The following is a 24,491-nucleotide window of genomic DNA, read 5'->3' as shown; positions in this document are numbered from 1 at the left end:
ACGACATCGTTTTAGTTATATTTAGAGACTAAAAAGAAAACGAACTACGTTTACAAGTTCAGCGTGGTCTCCATCCAATCACTAAGACCATTAAATTTAAGGACAAATTTAAGTTCGAGAACAATTTTGAGGCTCAATTGCAAGTTTAAGGACCAGTTTGAGATTTAACTCCTTAAAAGAATTTGCCCAAACTCAAAATAAAATATCAATAGGTTGTTAGTTGTTACCCTTTTTTTAATTAGTTGTTAGTTGTTACCCTTGTAGTCTTGTACTCATGGTAATGTGAGTTAAACCCCCAAAATGGTCCCTGAAATTCCAATTGCACTAATTACGTTCTTGAGATTGACAAAAGTGCACCACGTTAGGCCCTGTCTATTTCCATTAACGACGTGATGATGTGGGCTGTTAGTGACACGTCTCACTCCATGATTTGGCCACGTGTAATGGTATGATGATATGGTGACCAGTGACACGTGGCATGCTAATGTGGATGGTTGTGTCATGCGTCACAATGCTATTTGGTCACGTGTCCGTTTGTGCCACGTGTCGCAACAATATTTGTCCACATGTTGTATTATGTCATCATTGTATTTGTCCACCAAATTAGTCTCTCGCTTTGTATTAAATGACTCATTTTAGTCCCTGAAATTAAATGTCGTGCAGACGTGCACCAAACTAGTCCCTTCACCATTTTTTTCTCATTTTTTTTATAATTCAAAATTCTCAATATCTTTGAATGCATTAATTTCAATTCTATTTTTTCACGTTATTCAAATACAAGTGCTTTTATAAAATATTTTTTCTCTTACAGATATCCTTAACTGTCATCTTAGAGTTGACGTGAAAGCATTTCAAGCAATGTCACTATCATCCCCCACCCCTTTCGTCTAGACTGAAGAGGTCGAAGATGATAGTGAGAGTGTTTGAAGTGCCTTCAGTCTGACCCATTTACACACAATAAAAATGTATATTTCACAAAAACAAAAAAATATTTATTTTAATTATTAATTTCTTGTTAAAAATATTTTTTGATAAAAAAATATATCTAATCAATCATATAATTCTTTTTTTATAATAACATACTTATATGTTACAAAATTTAACAATGTTAAATTATTATAGAAAAAAATTATAAAATTAAAACTAAAATTTTAAAATTTTTTATGAAAGTACTTGTATTTAAACAATGTATGAAAAAATAAAATTGAAATTAATGCATCCAAAATATTGAAAATTTTAAATTTTAAAAAAATGAGAAAAAAATTGGTGAAAAAACTAGTTTGCTGCACGACATGCAATTTCAAAGACTAAAATGAGTTACTTAATACAAAGCAAGGGACTAATTTGATACATCTACAATGATAACATAATAAACAACACGTGGACAAATACTATTGCAACACGTGACCAAATAGCATTGTGACACATGGTACAACCAGCTACATCAACATGCTACGTTACTAGTTACCACATCATTATACCATTACACATGGCTAAACTATAGATTGACACGTGTCACTAACATCCCACGTCATCAAACTATGTTATTACGTCGTCAATGGAAAATGGGTCAGGAACTAACATGGTACACTTTTGACAATCTCACGAACATAATTAGTACAATTGGAATCTCATGGACGATTTTAGTACACGATGCCAATCTCAAGAACCATTTTAGAGTTTAATTCAACAAAATCAATCATTGAAAAAAAAAAAGGAGGACTGCAAACAGAATAAGCATTAAGCAAAGTTACTCCATCATGCTATTATTGAAGGTAATGAAACTGCAAAAACCTTCTGCTATGGATATTGCAGATTGATTAGCAGGATGCGAAAAATAGAATAATTCTATGTTGAAGTTTTTGTTTTTGTGTTACGAGAATGGAGTATATAAATTTACTTCAAAAAATTAATTAAAATAAAATGGCACATTCTCATAGATAAGTATCTATCTATCTATCAAAATAAATCTGTATCTACTATTTTTCCTCTTCACCATAGCTGCACCAAAAAAATATCCCATTATCGTAACAAAAACATTTACCTTTTACAATTACCTAACTACCCTCACCCCTACAACAAGGACACTGTATATTTGAACAATAACATATACCATAATTCAAAGCTAGTGGACAGTGATGACTCAACTACTAATGTTTTGCTAATGCCGGCCTCCAATAAGTCCTTCAATGGAGTGTTCTTGTTCAAATCCAATGTAACAATCTGAGACTAATATGAGTTTCATACCCTGCAAGACAGTGTGTATCTAGGAATAAATACCACTATAAAGGTATTGACTGCAATGAAATAGAGTAATAGTAAGTCAATAAATTTACTATAACAAATGTTTACTTTTATCTATGATACACGGACACTGACACTGACACGGACACAGGATATGACACGGGGACACCCATACATATAAAATATAAAGTATTTTTTTAGATAAACCATAATGATATTTTCATATTTTATTGATATTAAAATATAAATTAATTTTTTAAATTATTTTTAATGTCTTATTTTAATTATATCAAGTATTTAAAATATTTTTTGTTTTAATAAATAATACTATATACTATATCTAAAATTATTTTAAGAATATATATTAAAAATAAGGCCGGACACGCTGACATGTGATGGTATTTAGGTGTGTCCAAATGTGTCTGGAGAAGAATTTTTTATTTTTTATTGAGACACGGTTTGGACACAGCAAACACGCATGTCGGACGAGTGTCGGTGAGTGTCGTGTCCGAAATGTGTCCGACACGCAGACATGGCAACTCAACAAAGTGTCCGTGTTTCATAGACTTTTATACATTATCACATCATTACTCCATGTTGCATACCTGATAGTCTCTTCAAAGTGAAATAAATTCATAAAATGATCTACAAATTTGCTAACTTTTGTAAATATTTAAAGGCTAAACATCCAATGCAATAAGCATTAAGGCGTAGATCTCTTTCAATAGTTTAACCTGAGGATTTTTCACGTCTATTTCTTAGGAGTTAATTACAAGTATAAGGAATATAAATAACGAGAGAAGGGGTTTAGTTAGGGTGCATTGCCATTAGTTGAGGAGTTCAAAGCTTTCCTTAGATGAGTATTCTTTACAGGGTTCATGGCACTTCTCCAATAATCCTACAATAATAGTTAAGATTCTTTCTCTTCTAATTCCAGTTCTAACAGTCTCTATCTACCCTTAGCTTCGACTACCTTCTATGATCTACTCTTCTTTCCAGGACTTCTCAACTCATGTTCAAACGCTTAATACAAGATTTTACCATCTTTATTCATATCAGACAGTAGCCTAATTTTTTCTTTCATGCATTCATTTCTAATCCTATCTTAACAAGTGTATTCACCCATTCACTAGGGACATACCCCCGCAATCTGATACTACAAGAAATTATCAGGTAGAAGGAGAAGGGCCAAGATGGCACAAAGCAAGGATAGCAATAGCATGCAGCAAAGCTCACCACCTTGATTGCTGGTATTTCACTATCTTTTTTTGCATGGTACACTTGGTAAGTGGTGGAAAATGAACAGGGTGAAAAAATAAGAGTACAAAGGTATTCATATTAAGTTATTAGAGTATGGTAGAAAATGGAGATGGAGGAAACTTTTTCCTTAACTTCTTATATTATCCCTTTTCCCATTTCCATCAACATTCGGTCTAATATATTGGAAGGAGCCAAGGACGAAGAATAACTGGTGGGGACTGCACCATGTCCATCTTATGTATATTATTGAGTGCATCCATCGCATACAAGAGCAGATGGTGGAATCACAGTTTGAATGAAGGAAAAACGTTTTACCTTAAGGTTGGATGGTGTATGAGGCAGCTTCATCAAGGTAACCAACTGATCAGAAAAAGACACTCGCTTCAATGCATATAACTCAGCAGATGTAGAGGTATTACCAAGAACCAACCACCACTGCTCTTCTTTTATCTGCAACCAAGGAAGTAGAAGATTATATTTACAGAAGACTGACTACAAAACATCATAGAAAATTAAATGGATGACAGACCTTTGGAAATCGAGGTACAAAGGCTTGAGAGGAGTGTCGTCTAGAATTCGACTTCTCCAATCTGATGTACAATGCATCGGAGCTCTCACCATTAGTTTCCTTCTTCTGAAGCTTTAACTTCATTTTAACACGAGGGAAGTGCTGTAGGTCCTGATTGTAAAAAATAAATAAATAAATAAATAAAATGGAAGCAAAAAAAGGTATGACATGCCTGCCAAACAAAATAAAGTATGATTACAGGAAAGAACAACTCTATCAGGCGTAGTTATGACACAATGTAAAATCCAAAACATGGACTTCGAAATGTGGGCATACATAACTCGCTCCAGCATCAAACACCCTTGTGCCACTAATAGGATAGTTGCATGATAGCAGGATTAACAATCATCAAAGCCAAAGCCCAGTTTTAAAAGGTTTTGTGCTTACGCTGGGTAAACTCCATCGGTCATGCAAGCTACAAGTTGTAACAACTTCTATTTGGAAATGGATAACGCTATTAGCAAAACAAAATCATTGAAACGTATCCCAAAAAAGAAAAAAAAAACACTCATTGACAATGATAACATCTCAATCACACATTTTATCCCAAAAGTAAAAGCAACTCAATCACACATAACACCCACATTTTTTTTTCCACAAGATTATACATGTGCAAAATTGACAAGTTTTCATTCATCTTTCTTCAAAATTCCCTCTCCAAAAGAACAAAGTTATACATCAGTACATATTACAATATAGATAAAGCACAAAAATAAAACTCATTCAGACTTTTCACCTGGTACAATCTTGAAGCCGGGAAACTTCCTGTTACATTTTGCAAGGATGCCTTGGGAATATCTAGTAATTCCTGTACACTGGAAATTCCACTTCTGCTAAGGGATTGCATTAGATCAGCATTCATGCATGGCAGCATCCATAAAGAAGAGTCCTTTTCAAACCACAGCCCCTAAAAAAAGGTCCCAAAGTATGAGAAAAGTGCTATTTTTTCTGTCTTGATAAGCGACAGGGCATAACCATCGAAGGAACCACTCTAGGAAAGCAAGTACCAATGAGAAAAGTGCAATTATAAAGCATATTCTGGATAGGGAGAAAAATTATACTCCGCCCCAAAACACACACACAAACACAAAAAGAGGAAAAAAAAAAGGGGGGGGGGGGGGACAGAGAGAGAGAGAAACAAAGACCCATTGTGAAAACTATAGAGTAGGTCTAAGTTATATATGCACAATTTTATTAAAAACATAATGTATGCCCTGAGATGATGTTCAATGTTATGATTGAAATATATGTAGCTGCACCATGAAAGGATGACAAGCATTTGAAGATACAATGGACTGAATGGAGAGTACCATATGATGCATGTAAAGTAATCTCTCTTTGATACAAACAAATATCAATGGAATTCTTATAAAGGTTATGTTGCTTGCAGCAAAAATCTTTCTCCCCTCACAATTAGGAAAAGGGACCACAAAAATATGCAGAAAATAATGTTATAAAACCAAAGAACATTTCTATCGATTCTAACATAAAATCAAATATTCATCAGTCTCTTCACTGATTAAGCAAAGTATCATGCTCTATTGCTGTAAACTTGTATGATTTTTTAGTACAATACAACTTTCAATGTAAATGATGGAAAGGGGAATGCTGCATGCAATACTTTTCTCATTCCTCAACCCCACTTAATCAGGATGAGAGTAGAAAATTAAACAGCATTAGCAATAACATTAACACCAGAACATTCTACTTTCACTTCAAATTTAAAGTTAATCACCCATTATTCTCTTCCATTAACCACAGAAAGCAATATGAAAATAATCTGAAGCTTTACAATTGTATAATTTGTGGATGATGGACCTCATTTTTCCAGTGGATAGTAAAATGATTCATGAACTCATACCATCTGTAATAAACATATATCATGAAAGTTAAGTAGCAGTTATTGCTTGGTGTGCCTACAATCGTAAGTGAGGATGTACACTACCACATTGTTTGCTTTTAGAGATGTTTATGATCAAAATATTCTAGAAAAAGCTGGAGTAGGAAGTATACGCAGACATGCGTTTAGCTAGTTGAATTCAATTTATCCAACTGAAGAGGAAAAATAAAGGTCAATCTGAAGAACGAAATAGAATGAACACCTGCATGACCATTTGCAGAAGATGCATGCAAGTGAGTGAGCTTGAAAGCCAACCACTGTTTGCACATATATCAATCATGGCCTGAATTATGCGTATACTCTGATCTAATACTGACTTCAAGTCCGTGACATAATCACTAATTGGTAAGTCCAACTGAGAGAAATGAGCCTGTGTCACAGACCAAAAGGATATGATGAGTGCCAAAACAAGAAGGCTAAAAAATTATCAAGATAAAATTTGAATGACATGACTAACCTGAAATAGAAGATTTGCTTTGACATGGGGGTCATCCAAACGGTTGTTATCCACTGGATATTTAACTTTCTGAGACAGTCCTTCATTGTATTTTTCCTATGACATAATTTGATTGAATGACTTTGATTTACGAGCAAGATCAATTTTGGCTTAACATGAAATGGATCAAGTTATATAAGAGGAAAGGCAATAGTTCAGTCTACAGAGATATTCAAATCTCTAAAGTGCAAGGCATAGTGAATGTATGCTTCAGCATTTATTATTTTGGAATATGTTGACTTTGAGTGTAATACGAAGGGTAAAGCAATTACCTCATTATGACGCACAGGGAGTTCATCAAATTCGGAAGCAGCAGATAAGACGTGCAAAAACACCTACAAAATAAAAAAAATTATTTGACTTACAATGATACAGTTGATACCATATGTGATAGGAATTGGACATAAATTACTCAATTCTACAAATATCAATACCAATCCCTAAAATTGAGGAATTTGTTCTTGTAGTATTCAATATCAGGTTGAGAAACTGTTCTTTGTACACACAAATTAGTCTCAGATTAAAGGTTATTTCAAATAACAAAAAAAGGATAATTCAAATGATGAAGACATAAAAAAGACAAGAGAAACTAAAGAAAAATTAATTCTTACTTCAAGTGATGTATCAGGACCTATGTTTGAACCAAACATTGATACTGTCATGTAGCTTAGGTAATACTGAGATGCTATTGAACCCAACATCATTGATTCTACAGTGTCTTCATTCATTTTTATGCATCCACTGTCTTCCAAGTCCTCAAATGTACTCTGTACTAGACTGCCAAAATGACACCACTGGTCAAAATTGCTACAAACAGCAACATCATTCTTTAAAAAATTCAGAAATGTTTGGCATTCCAGGACATTACCTAGACAGATATGAACTAATAAATTCAGGGTCGGCATTCTCCAATCCATAGTAAGCAGGATTAACCATCTGTTAACAATGGTTACTAAGATTAGTCATAGTTGAGATCAATGTATTCTTTGTAATATTTATACACGGAGAACCAAAAGTGTTCTAGACAAATTGGCTGCAAAACGGAAAATCTATGACATGAATGTCATGAACTATCTTTGCTAAAAGTTTCAACTGTTAGGTAGAAGCACATGAATGGTTCTATATCTAACACATCCCTTGACACAAAGGGCCCCCTTTTGGACTTGAAGCATTTGCACAGGTTCATTTCTGTGCCTCGTGCTGAAATTTTACTCTCTTCTTTATTTATTTATTTATTTATTATTATTTAGTGAAATGGTAGAACGTTTAAGCTTGTTATATAGAGGCATATGAATAGTTCTGGATCTAAAAATCAAACACTCAGCCATGAAATAGTGACTTAGACCAACGACCATGGCAGCCCAAAGTTAAGGAAATAATCGATGTGTACACATGATTAAGCTATCAGGTACGAGCCATACAAATGGTTTTATATCTAATATAATAATATAAAAGTCTCCACAGTGGACTTTCTATAGATGACCACCACATAACCAAACCACCTACCAGCTTTTCCACATCTGGTGCCTTCCCAACTTTCTATTTAATGCATTCATTTCTAATCCTATCTTACCTAAACAACATTCTCGCCTCCACAACATGTAACAATTCTTTTGCTGGATTTGCTCAAATATAAAGTGTTGCAATTGTGATTCGTGAAATAAAACAAAATAATGACATATATGACACACGATTAATAATTAAATCAAATATGCAAACACATCACACGTTGTTCACTGGCCATTCTCTTTTCCAGTAAGCTTCTTTACCACTCAGTTTCCGTGCCGGTTCAGATGAGACATAATTTTCATTTTCTCATGATATGCAGAACTTTTAATAATAATAAGGAAACAAATTTTATTTTCATGATGGATGATGGCTGTGCAAGATGCTTATATATTTAAGAATCAAGTATCCATAATGGAAGCTGAAAAAAACACTATTTTATGCTTTTCCCTATTTTCTATTTTACTATTACTGATGCATTAAAAACACTAACCAGTCTACGGAATAAGTAAGTCCAGGTAAGGTAGTGCACTGCATCTTGTTTATTGCAAATGGTTCCAGAAATAATTTCAGCATTGAGGTGATCATGCAGGTGCTCCCTCAGACTACTTTCAACTGGAAAAGGTTCATACAAGAACTGCAACAATGAAGAGAAAACAACATAATTCTCAGCATAGTAGGCTCAGGCTATTCAGTTATAAGACAATCGTAATCATCAATCACGATTTTGACCTTTTTATAGAAGCTCTTCTTTGGTTCATGAACAAGAATCACTGCTTTCCCATGCTGATCAAACTGAGGCCTTCCAGCACGACCCATCATTTGCAAGATATCAGTGATTGGAAAATCTACATACCTCTTTGATTTTCCATCATAGTATTCTGTACCCTGTGAAAGAAATAAAGTACTAATAAATTAACAAATAAATATTTGACGATAATGTCTGTTTGATTCACCTTTTGTTCCATTTACTAGTCTGCCCCAAATAAGAAAGATGGATATTTTCTCAGCCTTTTAAAGGAAAAAAGAAGGGACCAAAATTTTATTCCTTCTTGTTGACCCAACACACAGAGAGCAGATATCAAATGTATTGAACTTGGCTATTAAATTCACCAAGGTATAAAAGGACAGCAGAGATAATGCAAGATATGGTCAAAACAAGAAAGGAAGTTCCTTTCTACTTGCTATGTTCCTGCTCTTGAAATAAATGACTGCCACCAAAATGTAACAGACTCGAACTACATCACCTTGATAATCACTAGATGAGCTGGAAGATTCACACCCCAAGCCAATGTGCTGGTACAAACCAGTATCTGCATTGACGTTATACAACTAATCAGTTAGGGGATAATTTTTACTTTTCATTTTTTATCTTATTTTTTTCCATTAAGATCAAGAAAGTGCCAAATTCAAGTCATAAAGTAAGAAATAAGTGCCTGAATCTTGTTGTTTGCAAAAAGTTCCTCAACCAATGATCTGTCTTTGTCATTCAGGCCTGCATGGTGTAACCCAATACCAAATTGTAAAGTATGCCTCAGGTTTTGGTCAGAGACTTGAGACAGAACCATCTGCAGTGCATCTTCTGGCATATCAAGGAACTGCCTTGGATGCTCGTCTGAGGCAGCAAACTTTATCCATGGAGAGGACAGATCAGTAACAGAAAACCATAATGTAATAAATACAATTTCCTGAAAAAAGATTCAATCTGAACCTGAATTAGGTCCAGTGCAGTCAGCCTTGTCTGGCGTCGTGAAGAGACAAATATAAGAACAGGTTTAGCAGGTGAATGTGTGCATATTGCTGCATACGCTGGTTTATTCATACTGTTCATCCTTGGGCAATAATACTTTCCAGGATAGCCCTACAATGAGAACACCAAAAATTTTATTGCAAGGATATCATGGTATGGCAGCTAGAAAAAAACAGGTAGGATTGATTTGCATTCTTCCTTCAGTGCCAAATCTTCTACTACCAGCCACACCCTTAATATAATGGAAACAACTAAAAACAAACAGACACAGAAGTGGACATGAAAAGCCACCATCATCATGAAAAACCTATCCACTTGCCTGGATATGAACCTCCAGAGGTACAGGTCTCACACTTGGCTTGAAATTGAAGAGGCCAGTCTCCTCAACGCCTAACCAATCAGCTAGATCACTACATACAGAGGGAAAAGGGATTATAAATTGATTGAACAAACGGATGTAGTTTTTCAAAATATGGAGAAGCATAATGAACTTAAAAAAACTAACCATTTCTACGGAAGGTTAACGTACATTTATGGTTTAATAAATCACTTGTGTATATAAGTAATGGTTCAGTTCATCCATGCTTGCCGTGAAGCTCTCAAGAAGTAAAGGGACCAAATAAAAAACATGTAACATGGATTGGGACCAAAAGTACATCTAGAAAATGTTTGTACAACTGAAAAGTAAAATGAAAACCATTTTTCTAAATAGTATAAATTTAAAAATAAATTTTCAAGTAACATGGGGATAAAGCTTCATACATCTATACGCCCCAAATCTTGCGAGGTTGGGGTCTCATACTTAGCCAAATAATTTCTTTTTATGGAGGGGAAATTCATAAATGTGGAGAAAAATGCAAGTAAACTTACCCAGCATTTGCTAGAGCTGTAGAGAGGCCAACAAATCTTATTGCTCGCTCTGTTTGTGATGATATGTATCTCATCCTAGAAACAATAACCTAGAAACAGAAATAACAAAGGTGAGCTACAATATGGGGGAATTAGCTATAATATTAATATTCAGGGAAAGTCAATAATAGTAAAATGTAAGTTGTTGTGCGGGTATAGCAAATGATAAAATATCCAGGTAAATGAGATCAAAACTTGTCAATCCCGACGCTTAACAAGGCAATCATCAGCAGAACACCATATAACTCATTCTGCATTCCGTATACAACTCCAAGCATATGCATTAAATAATAGCATTGATTGCACACTTGAAGAGTTTAAAACTTGACAATTCAAGGTATGCAAAAAAAAAAAAATGATAGTAGACATATCTCCTTTCTCCATCACTCCACATATGACATCAAACTAGTTGCTATTCTCCGTTATCCTTTGCTAACTTTTTACCCATTCCTTTGTTCTAAAAATTTGAGTGACACATCTTAAGAAAAAATAATGATCTCGCACTATCTTTTAGCAGAAAATCCAGCATGCAAGGACTTCTACATCAATATTGAATATAAATTTAACAAGCAAGTGAAACATGACAAGAAACATGAAAGCTGAAGAAAGTTTATAACTCTTATTCAAAATAGAATACAGAAAATGCTTTACGTATCATATACTTAAAAGTGCATGATTACAGCAACAAGTTACAATATGAATGCAATAAATTAATTTCTCCAAGATAGTGCAATTTATGGATATTCGTAATCAATGGTTATGGCTGTCAAAGTATCAGCCAACCGTTTGAGCCTCAAGGGAGCTACATCAGCACCCTACAGGAGTTCTATCTAGAAACCAAATGAACAAGTGAGGCACAGTCAGTAGGATATCCTAGTTTATAAGAAAATACCTCAAGTATGGGTCCACGATCAGCTCCCAATAAGTGAATCTCATCCAATATCATGAGTCCAACCTATTGATCAGTGCACTCAGATTCAACAATGAAGTAGAAAACCTCACTATTTGACTGGTAAAAACATATAATATTAAACACACCCATGCATACACTGACATTATGAATGTACCTTTGTGACATAGCTGCGTGTATGCCAATTACGACTGATACCATCCCATTTTTCAGGGGTAGATATGATGATATCTGCAGACAAAAGGGCCATCAAATCTGGTGTATAGTCTCCCGTCATTTCAACCTGAGAACAAGTTTGACATCATTACCACCAACCCATACATTAAGCTTTATATCTAATTAAATCAACAAATAATACCATCTTTTTCCCTAGCTGAGAGACAAGACGCCTTTGCCAATCACCCATTCTTTCCCTGACAATAGCCTTCAAAGGTGCTATATAAATAACCTGAAATAAGTTCAAAGCATGCTTTAGCATATTGTTACCAAGAGAGGACAGAAAGAAGAATGACGGAAAAATAATTTAGTTAGAGAAAAGATGGGCGAAACAACTCCTTTCCCCTTTATTTACTGTAGAAGGATGAAAAAAAAAAACGATAGTTGAAATGAAAAGAAAGTGGGACCAGCTGATGCAACAAATATGACAGCCAGAAAAGTTAGCGGGGAGGGCATGAGTGAGGGATGAATTCTGTTATAGGAGAGAGAATTGAGAATGAATTAAAGGGGGTGAAGGGAATCAATAGGAGGAGGAAGGTTTTAGGCAGGACAGGACCTTAGGAGAGTGGTAGCGTCTCTAATGCTACCTTGTTCTCTACTTTTCAGTATTTGGCTCTTCCATTAATACATCAGAGACCGGAGAGTATCACCCTGATACCTTCCAGCCCCTCTGTTTCTTATCATTCACTCTTTTACTCTCTTCGACTCTCTCTTCCAAAATTCTATATTTCCATTCTTACACACACAGTTTATTATGCTGTTGTGACTACCTAATCCTAATATTGGTGGTCCCTAGCTCTTACACACACACTTCATAAAATATTTCCGGGTGGGCAAAAGATTAAGATATAGTTACGTATGTAAGAAATAATGCAAGAGAAAAGGGGGGGGGGGGGGGGGGGAGAGTAGCCCCATGCATACAGAGAGTTACATCATTTATCCACATAAGTAAAGAATGTGAATTTATTCTATTTTAACACAGTTCATCAGCATAATTAAGTACTACCTCTGACTTTGCATAACTGCCCACTTGACAAAATCTTTATATCCTCAAATTAAAGTACCTTATATCCAAATACATTTTTTTTTTAGTTAATAATGTAACCCATTTGTCAAGTAGAAAATTATATATATACAGAATCCAAGAGGTAAAATCTAGGTTCCCAGCCTGTATAAGAGCTAGCATTACTAACTTCAAATAAAATGCAAAATATACATCTTATTTTCCTTCCATAATTTTTGTTCCCTAGGCATACTATATTGCACACTGCATTAGCAAATTCATGTACAAACCTTCATATCAGGCTGCGTGTTGAAAAGATGAAGCATAGCAAGCTCAGCAGATATAGTTTTACCACTTCCAGTTGGAGCTCCTAACAGAACATTATTGTCCGTGTGATACAAGACATGAAAAATCTGCACAAGGCCAGTAAAGTCACTATAAAATTATTCATAACTTGCTTACACTTTAAACATATAAACCCACAGTCAGTCACCCAAAAAAAATTATAAACCCACAGTGCAAAAGCTAAAAAGAATTGTAGGAAAGCAGATGAACCAACCTGTGTCTGTATAGGATTAAAATGTGAAAATCTATATAACGCTTCATAAGCAACATTGCCTAGGGAAGACACGGGAAGAGGTTTTAAATCAAGGAGTTCAGTGTGAGAAGTCCTAGCCTGAGAAAAATATAAGATTAATTGTGAGATACAGCTTGACCAATGGCCAGGAGCCAGATGCCATACAATAGCAATTGAAATCTAAAAGAAAAAAAGGGTGAAGCATCATACCTCTGGCAATGGTAAATTATGAAAAGTAATAGTGTAGAATGTTTCTGCTTGAAGCCAAGAATCAGAAATAGCATGAATGTAATACTGTGGCGGGTGTGGTTCAAATATGGGCACAGTGAAGGAAAGTTTATAAGGTTCCCCTTTAGCCATCCGCTTTGTCAGAGTAAAGAGTTCTGAGTGGTAAATGTGATCATTCTCAGAGTCCTGTACAAAATAGTTGATGATATGCATCCAACTGGGAGTTCTCATCATCAAGTAATCACAAATAAAACATCTAGTTCTGTATAATGATATCCAGGAATTTTTTTTATATTCTTTTGGTTTTTTTTTTTTTTTTGTGGGGGGGGGGGGGGGAGAAGAAATAAAAGGGGGCTACTTGGCATGCTACAACATGTGGGGCAGACACACATTTCACATCTCCTATACCATAATCTAAATGCTTATGCTATCAATCTAGTTAGAATAAAAACCAATGAGAGATGGCTCAAATATGTGGCTTTTGGGCAACTCCAGGATTTAAAATAAATAATTCTAACCGTTCTAAAAATCTGATAAAAAGCTGAATGCATACTAATATATAAAAAATTACAAAAAACAGCTAACCCTTATTCTGCTAGGAAGAGTGGACTATACAGAACAACCAATGCAATTAAGACACTATCAAAAGCAAAAATTCCAGTAGGAGTATTTGCAGGAACTCAATAAATACCTAGCCTAGTTAATGGACACCATTTTGACATGGCATAACCATGTTTGCAACTTGTGCAGTTTCTTAGTCTCTGAACAAAGATAAAAATAACACTATGCATTGGCTTACATATGGCATAAAAAATGCGGTCATTATATCAAGATTCTGGGATGAGAAATTTTTGCAATTATGCCCCATTAATATCTTCTCTTTCCCACTTTTTGTTATCATTATTAAATAACTGGGATCTTTATCCTCTAGAAGTCCAATTTCCTTGTACTTATTTCTATTTACTTCAATAAATTTACCCTTGACATGATATGTGAAGTCTTTCATAGCACAAACGAGTCACATTTATGCACTTAAACAACTCATTTATGTACTTTTACAAATCAAGATGAATTCCACAAAGAATCATGCAATTAAAAGTGGTCAGATTATAACAAAAACCAAGCAATTTGTAAAATGATTTATTCATATGAAAATTAATTCACCTCTACCAAAATCCACCAGCGTTGAGCAGTACCATGAAAACGATCTTTCCAAATGAAAACAGGCATTATCACCAAATCAACCTGTGTATAATGAGATATCAAAGCTATATCATGTAATGAAGAAATTTGCAATCTGAATAGCCTGGAAAATTGAGTTCATTCTGTAAATACCTTCAGAACAGTTCTAGTTATCGGACTGACTGTCGCTGATAACTGAATTGATGGAAAATACCCCAGGTATTGCTTGACCAACTAAAATGGACAGGGTTACAAAAAAAATAATCGACATTTATTGAACATCTTAACCCACATTTAAAAGAAATACTCAGAACGCAATCCATATTGAAAGTTACATACTTTTCCTCCAGGTGCATAACGAATTAACGCCCCAATGTCTTTTTCCTCCATCTCCAACAGGCGATCTAGGTCAGCCCCACGTTCTTCGAGCTTCCGCAATATCTAGAGAAAAAAAAGAAAGAAAGAAAGAAAAGAATACCCTGCATCACACACCAGTATGAAATACAGCTAACAGATATGGTGAAGATAATAATTAATAATAATCAAGGGAAAAAACCTCTCCAGAAATGTCCTTATCAAACTGTCTAAGAGGATGTTGGTGTGGCCAAACTTGGCGATCCACAGCTTTGCAATATTCCAACATAAACAAAGACATTTCACACCAGCCCCTTCGCAGACAAATCTCAAATAAAGCCCGCATTATACGAGCTAAGCTTGCACTTATGTATGCAGCATCAGATACCAAAGAAAAAGAATCTATAGACCCTCGAGATATATACAACTGCAAAAAAAAAATGGGGGTGAGAAAAAAACATATAATATTCAAGCAATCACTGGGTTTATCCCAACAGAATTACGAAGGCAAAAGCTTAAGACCAACCTGAATCAAAATGGATATCTTTCCATGTTTATTGGAAGGACCACCCCTAACTTCTAATGGACATTGTGAGCGAACCAACATCTCTAGCTCATTCTGTTCTTCTTCTCGAACAACAATATTCTCAAATTCAGATGAATGTGCAACCATGTTAATCACCTAGAGTGAGAATAGGTCAAAAGAACATGAGAAGACAAAATCACATAACTATTTGAAGAGAATAAAAAGAGAAAAGAAGGGGGGAATGCTATTTGGACCCGAAATGTCTAGACAGGCTTGAAAGAAAGCATCGAAAATTAAACCAAAAAAATATTAGAATTTTATCAAAACTAAGAATGCAGCAAGGCTGCCAAATTTCTCCACATATGGAAGCTGTTGGAACAGCCATGGGCAGAACACAGAAAAAACTAAAATCATAGCACTTTCAAAAGCAAAATTAAGGGCAAAGAAAACCCTTCAAAATAGGATATAAAAAAAATGAGCAGAAATCTTTAACAGAGACTAAGACTTTGTGTGAAACTGGATCAAAATCAATAAAACTAACCTCACTGTCACTCATGTGGCGTCTCAACATTTCGTTATATGTTTCAACACTGGAATATTGTATGTAAAAATGGCTTGCAATGCGACCAAGCTCAGTACAGTAAAAATTGCCACTTTTCTCATCAAACCGCATCATTTTAGCTTTATCGAGTGCACGTGCAGCATCAATTACAAAAGATCTTTGCTTAGACGTTAAGCCAGGATCTGCCATCACCTAAAGCATAGAAGACCAAGAAACCGAATGAGTTATAGACAACATATACAGATTATCACAAAAAATAAAGAAAGAAACCCTCTGAATGTATGGAGACAATCAACAAAATATTTTCTCAGAATGGTAAGCGAGAGAGCACAAATGAAATACTTGGGAAAATGTAGAACACAATTTAACCCTCATCTACCTCTTAATGTTATATCTACCCTATCTGATCTATAATCAAACATACTGTAGAAAAGTGGTTCAATAAAAGGTAAGTTTGTGGTTAGGTACCTCATCCCATCCTATACCATATGCCAAAGGATTCATCCTCATCCGTATGAAGAGATAGGTATAGCCAAGCCATGCACAGGCTTCTTTGACATTAGTTACAGTACCCAATGCCACCTCTGCATTCAAATTATCTTTCAAGGAGCTAATGAACTGCAAATGATCAAACAAGTCACTCAACAGTCAACACGATCCCAAATATATTAATATTGTGCTGATCCTGAATATAACTTCCCCATCGTTTTCCTTATTATTACCTGGCTTTCTATAGGGAGTTGACTTGTCAGCAGTCGCAGATAATAAGCTAGTTTATCATGAGATGTAATTATGATACCTTCACCACTTTTGTCAAACTGAGGTCTGCCAGCTCGGCCAAATATCTAAAAGCAACATGTCATGAAAATATAACTTTATCTAATTATAAAGCAAAAGTCGTGAAAAAAGCACCTATATGTCCTTAAAACTGACAGGTCCATGTCCTACCTGCATAACATCAAGCATACCCAGATCTCGCCACCCACCAGCTTTTGGATCATACAATTGGGTACCCTGGAGAACATTATTCAAATCATTTACAAGACCATAATAACATCAGACCACCGATACCCTTGTAGAACATGCTAATTTGATACTGAAGCCCTTGAATATAAAGAAGGTAAAAAAAGGGGGGAAAAACTAAGCTTTGGGTGCACAGTACAGTGGGTACGGTCCATATCTAACCACAAACTTGTTAGCAAAATAAAATTATTTAATATGATATATCAGCACTAAGATTTTGTCCCAAAACCTCATCCTAGGGCAAAGGCATACTAAAAATAGAAATAATGCTACCGGATATATTTATTATTAAAAAAAAAAAAAAAACTATAGATTGAAACTGAAAACACTTTATTGGAAATTAGTATAGTTGGAAAACAAAGATAGTATCAAGGTATTGGATCCATAGTTGGAGGGATAAGAGTGATAGGAAAGAATTTAATTATCCTTGTAATATTTATATAAACAAAACAAATAAGAGACATGGTAATCAGCACGGCAAACCTTAATGACAACTGTGTGAGCAGGAAGATTGACACCCCATGCCAATGTTGCTGTACAGACAAGTACCTAAAGCAGCATATTGCATACTTAACATTAAAATACATGCAACTTATAAAAGACTAATCAGGAGAGAGAGAGAGAGAGAGAGAGAGAGAGAGAGAGAGGGGAATAATATATACCTTCAGGAGACCCTCAGAGAAAAGCCGTTCAGTAAGCCCTCTATCTGCACGTAACATCCCAGCATGATGAACACCCATGCCATATTCAAAAAGTTCAACAAGATTTCTGTTTCTGGATTTAATTACTTCCTTCTGAAATGCATAAGAAGAAAAAACTATCAGCTTAGAAGAAGCATAGAATTCACTGAAAATAGAGATATATTCATTCTTATCACCTTCATTAAGTTAAACTGTGGATGAGTATCATTTCCAAAGAGTTCCAAATCCTCACTCCTCCGAGCAAGCTCAACCTGCCAAAGATATGATGAAACCAGAAGCAAAGCATGGGACAGATAAAAATACAATAATAAGTACAAAAGTAAATAGCCATAAGCATTCACAAAGTCCAAATGGAAGTAATGAAGAGAACCACAAAAGATATGCTCATACTCAAATAATAAGAAATAACTAGTCCACTTTCTCGAGTAATATGTTTTTTTTCATAGTAGAGACAAACTATAATCCGATAGTTATCTCTATTCTCTATCATATTTAGTTGTACATTCTGAAAAAACTAAAAGAAAGGTGTGTAAAAGAAGACACCATCAGAATCAGAATCTAAATCTTCTAACAAAATTGGGTTGGAAAAGAAGTCTTGAAGATAACCGAAAAGGATTGCAGATCACCAGCTTCACACACACACACACACACACACACACACATAAAAGTAAAAGATAAAACACCAAACTGAGGACTACCAAAGGAACATAAAAGTAAAAGATAAAACACCAAACTGAGGACTACCAAAGGATCTCTATCTCTTTATAAGAGCCAAAACCTAGTAATGTGGTGAGAAATAAAAGATGGTTACACAAGGGTAACCTTTAACCATTTCTCAGCTCATCTCAACAACTTATATCAAACCCCAATTTATGAGTGACCAGTTCCTGACAAATAATAAATCAGCGAATTTCGTCGAATAACAACGTTCTCAACAAACACTACAATACTAGGACAGGACATCAAATATAGAAGCATAAATATATAAACTTCCAAAATGACAAACCAGCTTCTCAGCAGTCTTTGTAGTGTCTTTCCGTGAATGGACAAATACCATTGCCTGATGACCTTGCCTGATAGAATCAACAACCTTTAGCAAAGAACAGAGCCAGAACTAGGAAATTAGTATCAATGAAAGATTTATTACATTATGAAAATAACAGAAATGGAAAGATACCTTCTTATAACATATATCATTCAACAATTCATTTCGAGCTGTGAAATTTGGCTCACTAATTCCAATATACTGTTGTGCAAGAGGCACTGGACGATAACTAGAATCAAAGAAGAAAAGACCTGTATCTGCATTTACTCTAAGAAATTGAGCAACCTGCCAAGAATGAGTAGTCAAGACATGCAGGTAAGGTTGCAAATACTTTAATATGCAGAATGTAAAGGTCAATGGAGGTAATAAAAACAACTATATAACTATATATTGTTTGGACCTCCAGGTAATTGGGAAGAGTGGCAGAAAGGCCCACAATGCGTATCATTGTTTGAGTTGACTCCACCTGATATCACAAGGATAGAAGAAAGTATACAGTTAGAACATAAATTATCATCAGGACAAAACAAAAAAACAGATTTATCTTAAAAACATAGCTTCCAAATCTCTCAACATATCTGAGAAGGGAAGTTCCCTATAAAGATAATGAGCTTTACACTAAACAGATGCTAGCCTTCGAATCCTATCACATAAAACATGCTTGTCAGAAAATCTATCATTGAAAGTGTGTGCACTACGATCCAACCAAATAGTGGTAAGAACTGCATAGTGCCACAAAAACTTTGCCTCTTTTCTACTACCAAACCCAACAAACCTAGTCATAAAATTTGGTCTAGAGTTGCAAGGCACATCCAACAATCATCAAAGACGCCAAAAATATATATATATATATATATATATATATATATATATAGAGAGAGAGAGAGAGAGAGAGAGAGAGAGAGACATATAACAGTTACAGTGGCAGCACCAAGTAATGCAAATAGCACCACACACAGATTGGCATATCATATAAATACACAGCTTCCCTCATTTTTCTGCCCTTCAGCTTGCATACTCAATTACATTTTTCCCTTAACCAGCACAACAAAGGGAGGGGGGAAATCTTTGATCAAAACTTGATAAAAAATTTAAATTAGGGCCATAAAAATCCAAGTGGATGCAGTGAGAGACGTCAACGTATTTGTTCAATGTCCGCTTAACCAAAACCAATACTTAAATGTCTAATCATAAAAGATTTACCTGCCGTAGGGTCCTAGCAACTAGGGCCTCTATTACAGGACCTCTATCATCATTGAGTAGGTGCACTTCATCGATGATCAAGAGCTTTGCCAGCATAGAGAGTGACATGTCACTACTCTTGCGAGTAATGACATCCCATTTCTCAGGGGTTGTCACTATCATCTGAATCAAACAACGCAGAAAACTTTAGTTTGCAAGCTAGAAAGAAAATGCTAATTTTGTAATTTTCATATAAAGAAACCTGAGTTTCTTCAAGTTCATTCTTAGAAAGCTGCATATCTCCAGTTAGCTCCCTGACAACCATATTCAAAGGAGATAGACGTTGGCTAAATGCTGATGTGACTTCCGCAGCCAAAGCCTAGAAGGACAATAATATGAACTTAGAAACCTTACAAAAGGCAGGGAATAAAAGAAAAAAAATATTTATAAGAAAAACAGAAAAGCAGAGGAACACAAACATCAAAATACCTTCATTGGAGCCACATAAACTATCTTAAATTCATCTTTGTGCAAGTAACCATCCCTAAAATGCTGTCCGATCTGCATACAAGTCATTCATAATGGAAAATGGTTCTTAGTAAATAAGTTCTTATTTTAGATAGAAAATGAAGACTATTTTTAGTCCTAACATTCTAAAGTTGTCATTAATTTTTTGTCTTTCTATTTTTTACATTAATAAAGGTCCTAATACCTTGAATTTTGACATCTATTCCATCCTTAAGCAAAATTATTAGTAGTAACTTCTATTATAATTAATCTTAATTAGCATGTTAGTTCACTGTTATATTGCTTATCTGAATGTGACCTATTTTCAAAGCCAAATTGATGTCAACTTCAAAATGTTAAAATATAAATCTTCTCAAAAAGAAAAAGCACAATCAATCATAGATGAGCACTCAGTTTAAATGAAAAAAAAAAAAAAAAAAGACTTTTGTATCTAACATCTACCCCAGAAAAAATTACTAGAAAGGTGTATCATAATAGAAAAATAAACTACATCTATACAAGTTTAGGACAAAGAAAGTTGGAATCTACAAATTAACAGCTAGTACATCCACATCATTCTTTGTCTCATGAAGCAATAGAGGGGGAGAAATAAATATAAAACATCAATTTCATATGAAATGAATAAATCATATTCAGCAAAAGAGCAAATAAAAATATGCTTATTCACCTCATGTAGAATGGAAATCATGGCTATGTTAGTTTTCCCAGCTCCTGTGGGAGCACACACCTGCAAGTACATGAAAATCACTTCATTATATAAGTGACAGTTTTTCTTTAGTATTAATGAAACCCCTCTCCAATCAATATCAATTATGTCTGAAAACCAGAATAGAAATAACCCACCAGTATATTCTCATTAGTGCCATAAACAGTTTGAAATATTCTGCTCTGGATACGGTTTAGCGTTTTGTAACCACGGAATGCAGCTTGAGCAAAGTCATCTAACTCCCTTATCTCAATCTGGAAAACGCATAATTATAAAAGATAGGTTTAAACATAACCCCTATTCAAAAAACCATTACTTACTATCTTAGGGGATGGCAGAGACAATAGTCATGCATTTTGCCAATATTTCAGTTAGAGACTTATAGAAGATAGATGATGTGCAAAGGATATAAAATATGCAAACTATATGTTTTAATGTTCAAAATGTGGCATGGTATCAATTTCCAGTATCCAAACCTAAAAAAGTGGCAACACGTCAATCATGTCACCCATTTCAAATATCAATTAAGCACCAATGCTCTCATCCTCTAATGCCCATATCATCATCTCACATTAAATGATGGTATCCACAGGTAATAATTTAAGAGAATTACCAGCTTTTCTCCAGGTTTCATTGGCGCTGTTGGTTTAGGAGGAATGGTAACCTCTTCATACCCTTTAAAATGCTTTCTCGCAGTTCCTTCAGGAAGAGCAGTTACGGCTATTGACTGGGACTTATCCCCAGAACCAATCAAATCATCAAATAAATTCTTCCTCTCAGTTGCTTGTAGTAAAGACGAGAAGTCAGATGCAGACAAGTCACCATCACCGCCATATTCTATTCCCCTTCTGTTTCGCTTTTCCTCCTTGCGCCGAAGCTTGTCAATTTGCTTTTCTGACTCTGTTTGAACGATAACCTAGAAAACAGGCAGTAGCTTATATATTGACAGCATATATGTGCGCATTTCGTAATATGAAAGTGAAAAGTATAGATCAATCATAGAGAATACAGAAATACCTGTGTCCCATAACTAGGCATACGAGACTGAGAATTTGGAGCATTTTTATCAGACTTCAATACTGACAAGCCATGATTAATTGAATCAACAATCTCCTTTCGATGCTGCAAATTGTTGGATGAATGACACATGATTAAAATAAAAATCCATTAAAATAGATATATAAATCTCAAAGTGAAATAAATATAAAATAAAAAAGTAGCTAGACTGTCATGAGGTAGCCAATCGTGAAATAAATCATAAAGTGAAGCTCAACAACCAACACAAAAGTGTAACTCAAAACAACAACAAAAAAAAGGGATGTAGAATATTCAAAGCCAAACTTGGCACATAATATAAATCAATAATTCTTTGACAATAAGCAGAGAAGGCAAAGTTCACAAAAAGTTACTATTAACTTTTTATGGAATAAGAGGGGTGGATAGGAAATCCTCACCAATAGAAGATTTTGCACAGTTTCAAATGCACTATCACCAACCAGATCTAACAGATCTCCTGCTATCTGCAAAGCACGGAAAAAGAGTAAATTTCAAAGTTGCAGCGAACTTTTTTGTTGGAATTATATACCTATTAAAGAACATTGAAAACAAGAAATACCTCTTCACCAGGCTTTTCTGAATTAAGAACCCTACAGATGGCCATTGCTAATTCATCTCGGGATATCTGAGAATTAGAATTCCTAGCTATTTTATCACATGCTTCTCTTAACCAAGTCAAGTTGAACTTTTCTGCATCAACAGACTGATCTGTTGGAATAGTAAGAGCATATTGTTCTTCATGAAATGATACAGGAAGTGTGCTCCTGAAATCCATCATATCTACATTGTCAAATGATACATCAACCAAAAAACGCGTTGGTGCTTGGAAAACAAAATCAGCCCCGAATTCCAAATCCTCATTATCATCCAGATTTCTTTCCGAAGACAAGGCAGGGCATTTATTGCTAGGCTGCAAGTTCAGAAGATTCTGTGCTAGAGACGCAACATGCCTCAACTTTGTATCGGCAATAGCATGACCAACAAGCTTTTGCAATTCTAACCTGCCAAAAAGGCAAAAACAAATGCCACGCACCGACAATTTAAAGTTCTTGCACAAATGCTCCATGTTCTCCACATTCAAAACTTAACTAATAATCAATCAAATACATAGAAGTCAGACTAATATGTGGCCTCTGCATTCTATAATATCATTCAAACCTTCAAAAGGCAATCGATACTCACTTCTTATAGGTTACTAAAACAAATACTCACTTCTTATCCGCAATAATTCTATCAAGATAATCCTCATCCTCCATCGGCCTGCCGAAATGGCGGTACACAGTCAGCGCCACTTCCTGGAACTCCTCGGAGCGCATTTCGCCATCAGTCAGCTCCACCACTGCTCCTATAAACTGCTTGTACGCCTGCCTCACTTCCCACGAAGCTGCTTCACCAATTCACCAAAACGAGAAACATGTTAACACTAACTACACAATTTTATTTTATTTTTCCTACAATTGGATTACAACCATTCATTACCTTCTTCCCATCCAACCACGATCTTCCGTGCAAGTACCGATTCATCAAGCGAGTTCGCAGAACTACATGAGAACAAAACAAACGGAAAAAATAAAAGTAATCAAAATCACAGAAATGCACTACAGTTTTTAATTTTCTCTTTATTGTGCTTACTTTCTCAGCAACCAAACACAAAGTAGGAAAAAAATTGAAAATAAAAATAAAAAAATGATGGATGATGATGATGATGATGATTACTTGCGAGGATTTTGATTGTGGAGTAGGGTTTTGCGATGGAGGTAGGCTTGGTCGACATCGAAGGGGTTTCTGAGGGAGTTTGTGAAGCGAGGAATCTGAATCAACATCTTAATTGTTATTGTTATTTGCAGCGATAGCGGTTGACGAGAGCGAAGATTAAAATACTTTTATATAGTGTGAATAAAAAGATTCCTCTTGCTTGCTATGAGGAAGAACGAAGGAGGAGGAAGAAACCAGTTTGTAAGAGCTACTGTCTTGCAGCTTCGCTTTTTCCCACTCCCGCTGCTGCTTCTCGGTTTATTTTATTTTACTTTTTATGCAAGTAATACCCAAAATCATTCTC

The 24,491-nt window shown here is 35.0% G+C and overlaps 1 protein-coding gene across 2 annotated transcripts; it reads right to left on the bottom strand.

The window, feature by feature from the left end:
- Positions 1-1,895: 1,895 nt before the first annotated feature.
- On the bottom strand, positions 1,896-24,491 carry LOC112716293 (DExH-box ATP-dependent RNA helicase DExH14). Of its 2 annotated transcripts, none has more exons than XR_003812089.2 (49): positions 24,149-24,468; positions 23,912-23,973; positions 23,645-23,816; positions 22,992-23,433; positions 22,831-22,896; positions 22,394-22,498; positions 21,990-22,292; positions 21,514-21,630; positions 21,338-21,397; positions 20,632-20,703; positions 20,405-20,521; positions 20,164-20,325; positions 19,361-19,426; positions 19,093-19,245; positions 18,922-19,005; positions 18,092-18,166; positions 17,877-18,008; positions 17,698-17,763; positions 17,140-17,205; positions 16,914-17,036; positions 16,660-16,809; positions 16,171-16,383; positions 15,630-15,785; positions 15,306-15,530; positions 15,089-15,190; positions 14,903-14,983; positions 14,732-14,812; positions 13,550-13,753; positions 13,322-13,438; positions 13,053-13,175; positions 11,902-11,991; positions 11,701-11,826; positions 11,526-11,588; positions 10,595-10,683; positions 10,044-10,134; positions 9,686-9,835; positions 9,411-9,602; positions 9,222-9,287; positions 8,707-8,862; positions 8,468-8,611; positions 7,337-7,404; positions 7,080-7,245; positions 6,741-6,803; positions 6,430-6,578; positions 6,175-6,342; positions 4,809-4,979; positions 4,034-4,183; positions 3,820-3,954; positions 1,896-2,248 (listed from the first exon to the last, which is right to left on the bottom strand). XR_003812089.2 is itself a non-coding variant. In XM_025768170.3 (49 exons), exons 1-49 carry the CDS (start codon positions 24,253-24,255, stop codon positions 2,162-2,164), a joined length of 6,273 nt encoding a protein of 2,090 aa, XP_025623955.1. In that variant the 5' UTR covers positions 24,256-24,491; the 3' UTR covers positions 1,896-2,161. The 2 variants fall into 2 exon arrangements, 1 of the variants encoding a protein (XP_025623955.1); XM_025768170.3 differs by having other exon boundaries at positions 6,430-6,525; positions 24,149-24,491.

Source organism: Arachis hypogaea, chromosome 10 (assembly GCF_003086295.3).
Source record: "Arachis hypogaea cultivar Tifrunner chromosome 10, arahy.Tifrunner.gnm2.J5K5, whole genome shotgun sequence".
NCBI lineage: Eukaryota > Viridiplantae > Streptophyta > Magnoliopsida > Fabales > Fabaceae > Arachis > Arachis hypogaea.
This window is presented reverse-complemented; position numbering and strand designations above follow the sequence as displayed.

Coding starts and splice junctions, on each gene's coding strand:
- LOC112716293 (XM_025768170.3), bottom strand. CDS start 24,255: ATGTTGATTCAGATTCCTCGCTTCACAAACTCCCTCAGAAACCCCTTC. Junction 19,246..19,360: donor CTCTTCCCAATTACCTGGAG/GTCCAAACAATA, acceptor CATTCTTGGCAG/GTTGCTCAATTTCTTAGAGT. Junction 4,980..6,174: donor TTCTGCAAATGGTCATGCAG/GTGTTCATTCTA, acceptor ACCTTTTTTTAG/GGGCTGTGGTTTGAAAAGGA.